Below are 5,358 nucleotides of genomic sequence, written 5' to 3'. Positions count from 1 at the left end.
AAAGTTGTCTAGGTGTGTTTTAAATAATTCAAACGAGATCATGTTATATAAAAAACCCTTTAGCGAAGGTTAAAAAGAAGTTACTTTGATAAATGCCTAAGGGGATAAAATATTATTCGTATGCAAAAGCTTGTTTAGGCGTGTTTCGAATAATTTGAATAATTCTCACGAGATCGCTTTATATAAGAAAAACAATTTATTAGTGAAGGTTAAAACTAATTACTTTGGGAGGGACGGGAATTGTTTTTTTAACATGATTTAAATCTAAATAAATGTATATTAATATTAAACTAGAGAGGTCTTTTTTATATGGGTATTTATGGTAACATACTTCATAATCTCTAGTATCAACTCGTAAATAAAAAATGCATTTAAGGTTAAATTAAAAAATAGCATATCAGACATAATTATATATTTTTTAAACTCTTAATAAAAAAAAACCATGTCTGGGCCTGTATTTAAAAAAAAAATGCCCCTGAGATTTTGGGTATAAAAGCTCGAGCATGGGCATAGGGTTTTCACAATCAATCCAGCCATGAGTAGCAAATATCCTCAAGAATCACAGTCTATGTTTGACTCTCCACCGTCTTCTCCTGGGGATCGAGCCGGAACCAGCAGTGGTAAGCGGACCATAACTCAATTTTTGAAGCCCGACCCTGTCGAGGTGTTAATCGACTCGGACGACGAGACGTTCGTCCAAGACGTACTACAAAAACACGTCGTGGGCATTCACGGCATTGAAGGGTCTTACCGTCTGAGGAGCGACGGTCAATACTTCGAGACGCGAGTCCCCCCGCGAAAAGGGGACTATTTTGTAGACATAAGTGTCTACAAATTTAAGGATATAAAAGACTCCCAAGCCGACAAGCTTTGGGAGTGCAGCCACAAGCGGCTGAAACGAGTCGTTGACGGGAAAGATAAAGAGGCGGTCAAGCTCCTCAACGCCTTCCACCGGTTGGTGGAAGACATAAAGGGTGACGCGCAGGCCACGCAGCAGCCGCCAAGCAAAGTAAGTATCTTATTAATAATAAATTTACAAACCAAAATTTTGTTCCAATTTTTTTTATTTCTAATAGAGATTCAAAAAATGAGTTCGAGCAGCGGCAGCAGCGGGAGTGACTCGGAGGGTAGTGAGGGAGAAGAACACGCACAGGTAAACCGGTACTACACAATTGAGCGGCAGATTGACAAAACGAGTCGCAAGTGGCATTGTAAACAAATCGATTTGCGTATAGCTTTTAAAAATCTGGAAGACATTCCAACGCGAGATTTTTTTCGAATTTTTCGAAAAATTCTCGACGAAGTTATACGTAAATTAGTAACCGAGAATACCGGGTATAATCGAGTTCGATTTGTTTTAAGCTCCCCCGGATTGACGACCCCCGTTAATATTAAATTTATAAAAATTGACAAATTCACCAGTAAGCGAATTATGCGCACCATCTATAGAGTAACGCAATCTAGTCGGGACTTTGTCTTTAATGGGGAAGATTTTCAGTTTGATATAATTTTTCTAAACCTCGATGCAAATATAGGAGTTTATTATAAGTCCATAAAAAATAGAACTTTGGTTAATTTGGATTATTTCGTTAAACAAAATAACCAATTTATTTTTATGGAGAATAATGATAACCTTTGTTTTGCTCGGAGTTTAGTTTTGGGTAAAGAGCTGGCCGATCGCAATTTTTATCGTCAAAAAAAGCAAGGTCAGCCATTTAACCGGAACAATTTTGACAAACTGAGACGCAATAGCGACCTTCAAGGTAATATTGCGAAAATCTTGCACAGGAAAGCCGGCGTCCCCGAGGGTTTTGTTACTCTAGAAGATATTCAAAAATTTCAAAATTATTTAGCTCCCCATTATCGAAAAGTAATCGTTGATGCTGCGAATAATTTTACCATATTTTTCAAAGGCCCCCAAGCTCCTAAATTTATTTATTTATTAAAAATTGGCGACCATATCCACCCCGCAAAAACTTGGCACGGTATGATGGGCGGTTGTACCTCTTGCGATTTATGCTTGAAATCGTTTTACAAACGTGAATTGTTAAAAGAGCATAAATGCCCCGAGGATACAAAACCCTATATATGTTTTCGGTGTCAAGGAGAAGCTTTTCATTTAACCAACGAGGATGTTTTAAAACGTTGCGACGAATGCCACCGCTACTTTTTCCCGGGCCCCTGCTACGAAACTCATTTACTTAATGGCACCTGCGCGAGCCAAAAACGATGTTTAGAATGTGGGCGACTTATGCGTGACGATCACGACTGCAATCCCGAATGCTCTCAGTGTAAAATAGTTCATCCGCCAGGTGAACATTTTGTTATGCCTTTGGAAACCAAAATGAAAGCCTCGCGGTTTATTTATTACGACATTGAGACTATTCTTAGAAATAATATCCACGTCCCCATTTTACTAGTTTGCGACGTAGAGACTGAAGCTGGCTTTGAAACTAAAATTTTTTACGGCGCCAATTGCGTCGAGCAATTTTTAAATTATTTATTTAGCGTCGAGCAGGTAGTTTTGACTGGACAGAAGCGTAAAACGTACCAACCGCGCTTTACTAACACTCAAGTCGTAGCTCATTACGCGAAAGCTTTTGATAACTTCTTAATTCTAAACGCTTTAGTCCATAGACACGTCACCCCTGCCGTTATTTTTGACGGCAGTAAAATTCTCATGATTCATCTCGAGGGACCGCAAATTAGATTCCTCGATAGCTTTAATTACATTAGTCAACCTCTGCGTAATTTCACCAGCATGTTTAGCCTCGGCGATGTGGCGAAAGGATTCTTTCCATTTGATTTTCATACCGAAGAAAATCTTAATTACATTGGCGTCATCCCTGAAGCTTCGTACTTTAACGTAGCTCAAATGAAAGCCAATGATTATCGAGATTTTCAAACTTGGTACGCGTCAATGGAAGGATCTATTTACAACATCAAAGAGGAGCTTATTAAATATTGCATTCAAGACGTCAAAGTCCTAAGACAAGGCGTCGAAGCTTTTAGAAAAATTTACGTAGATCTAACCAAATTAGACCCTTTCTGCTTAAAAAATATTACTTTGGCGGGTGCTCTAACCACTATTTATCTTAACAATTACTATAAACCTTACAGCATGGGTATTGTTCCTTCTAACGGCTATAACGCAAAATTTAATCACAGTCAAATTAGCTTAAAATATCTCGCTTGGGTGGAGAAAACTGAAAATATAAAATTGCGCACTGCTTTAAGCTACGGGGGCGAGTACAGCGTGGGTCGCTACTTAGTCGACGGCTATAGTGAAACTCCGCCCAAAATCTACGATTTCCACGGTTGCTACTTTCACGGTTGTCCATGCCAAAAACTTAATGCCTACAATACCCAACTCAAAGCCAGCAACAGATTTCTGTACGAGCGGACCCTAGATAGAGAGCTGTTTATTAAAGAGAAGATGGTCGGGTATGAATATACCTCGATCTTTGAGTGTCAATTTGCTAAGCTTTTAAAAGAAAACGCCGAAGCAAAGGCTTTCTGCAAAAGTTTAACTTTTCGACCTCAAATATCAGCCCGTAGCGCTCTCTATGGGGGACGAACGGAAAATTTTGTTCTTAACTGCCACGTGCAAGGTGAGGAGAAAATTTTCTACAAGGATATTATTTCTTTGTACCCGAAAGTTTGTCGCGATTGTCCGTACCCTAGCGGCCACCCCATAATCTATAGCAGAGATTTTGACAAATCGCCAGGGTGGTATTTTGGCGTTATGAGTTGTCGTCTGCTTCCCCCTCAAGATCTCCACATCCCCTTAATTCCCTTCCGCAGCGGTGGTAAATTAGCCTACGCCCTCTGTCGCACGTGTCTAGAATTGCGAGCGGAAATCTGCGATCACACTGTCAACGAAAGGGCTTTCGAATCAGTCTGGCCAACGGTTGAAGTCTATGCCGCTATGGAACATGGTTATAAACTCCTCGATATATTCGAAGTGTACCATTATCCAAAAACGGAATATTTCTTTGCCCAGTACATGACTGATTTTATCGCCCTAAAAGTGAAGAATTCCGGATTTCCCGCTCACGCTCAAACGCCTCTGCAAAAAGAGGCGTATATCGCTGATATAAACAAGAATGAAAAGCTTTCTCTGACCGTGGCGGATATTCAATCAAATCCTTCCCTGCGTAATATCGCTAAAATTAATTTAAATTCTCTTTGGGGTCGCATGGCGTTAAATACGGGAAAGATTCGCAGCATCTTTATCAACAATTATTACGAATTGATACGATACGCGAGCGATTACACTCTGGAATTAGTCGACTTACGGCCAGTTACGGAGTCGATCGCTCTCTTATCGTACAAAGCCAAAAGCGATTACGTTTCGGACTACAAACTGGGGTCGGCCATTGTGGGGAGCTTCGTCTCGTGCTACGGGCGACTCGAATTGAACAAGATGTTGCTTCAATTAGACCGCGCAGCCTTGTATTGTGACACCGACTCAATAATCTACCGCCATCTACCGGGAAAGTTTGACATTCCAACTGGCAATCATATTGGTTGCTGGGCGGACGAACTCGGCGGTGATTATATAACTTCCTTTTGTAGTACCGGTGCCAAAAGTTACTCGTTTCGCACTAGCAAAGGAAAAGAAGTCAAGAAAATTAAAGGGTTGACGTTAAATCGAGAAAATCTTGAAAAACTTGACTTTGAAACCTTTGAAAGTGTAGCGATGAATCCGGAAAAGGAAGTTACAGTCAATGTCCCTTTTAATTTTAAACGGGATAAATACAAGCTGCAGCTAGAGGCCGTTAAAATCACCAAAAGATTTCGCCAAACCTCGAATAAGAGATTGTTGAACGCCGATTTGACAACCAGTCGACCCTACGGTTTCAAAGAGGCAACACCCGCTTCAACATCTCTCTCGCATGAATTACGAGGCTAGGCGAAGGCATACTTTTGAGGGCTTGTGGGAATCTTGCGTTCCCATCGAAGCCCTGGCCAAAGACGGTTTCTATCTTGCAGATGTAGAAACACAGACGACGCGCTGCGCCTTTTGCGGCATCGCCTTGTACCAGTGGCTTTGCACGGACCATCCATCGAGGGAACATCGGAAACACAGTCCATCGTGTCCGATGGTTTCCAAAAAACCGTGCAACAACAAACCACTGCGTCAGGGGTTTCCCGAATTCCCGACCAGCGAGGGCGAGGATGTTTGCGAGCCTCTAATCCAAACATGCCCAGCCATCAACAAAGAGCGGTCGGGAAACGAAAAAGTGCGCGTGCGCATAAATCCGTCGTGTTTTCTTCTGTAGTGCGTGTGTACCAACTACCCTCCGAGTCTCGCGTCAACTTTAACCTCCTCAACGTTCAACGCTTCCGCCAGCG

General features: G+C 41.5%; 1 protein-coding gene across 2 annotated transcripts; it reads left to right on the top strand.

Annotated features, from left to right (window-relative positions):
- The first annotated feature begins 486 nt into the window (after positions 1-486).
- Positions 487-5,116, top strand: LOC149657097 (uncharacterized). Of its 2 annotated transcripts, XR_016369980.1 has the most exons (3): positions 487-1,009; positions 1,077-1,153; positions 4,996-5,116. XR_016369980.1 is itself a non-coding variant. In XM_089844556.1 (2 exons), exons 1-2 carry the CDS (start codon positions 536-538, stop codon positions 1,089-1,091), a joined length of 489 nt encoding a protein of 162 aa, XP_089700682.1. In that variant the 5' UTR covers positions 487-535; the 3' UTR covers positions 1,092-1,323. The 2 variants fall into 2 exon arrangements, 1 of the variants encoding a protein (XP_089700682.1); XM_089844556.1 differs by lacking the exon at positions 4,996-5,116 and having other exon boundaries at positions 1,077-1,323.
- The last annotated feature ends 242 nt before the right edge of the window (positions 5,117-5,358 follow it).

The sequence above is a fragment of the Phalangium opilio genome, unplaced genomic scaffold (genome assembly GCF_054372755.1).
Source record: "Phalangium opilio isolate 3A_F unplaced genomic scaffold, DU_Popi_V2 ptg000077l_1, whole genome shotgun sequence".
Classification (NCBI taxonomy): domain Eukaryota; kingdom Metazoa; phylum Arthropoda; class Arachnida; order Opiliones; family Phalangiidae; genus Phalangium; species Phalangium opilio.
Note: the sequence above shows the minus strand (reverse complement) of the source record. Positions and strands in the feature narration are given on the sequence as shown.

What these genes read in the sequence shown, in the direction of transcription:
- LOC149657097 (XM_089844556.1), top strand. Translation starts at nt 536, where the DNA reads ATGAGTAGCAAATATCCTCAAGAATCACAGTCTATGTTTGACTCTCCA.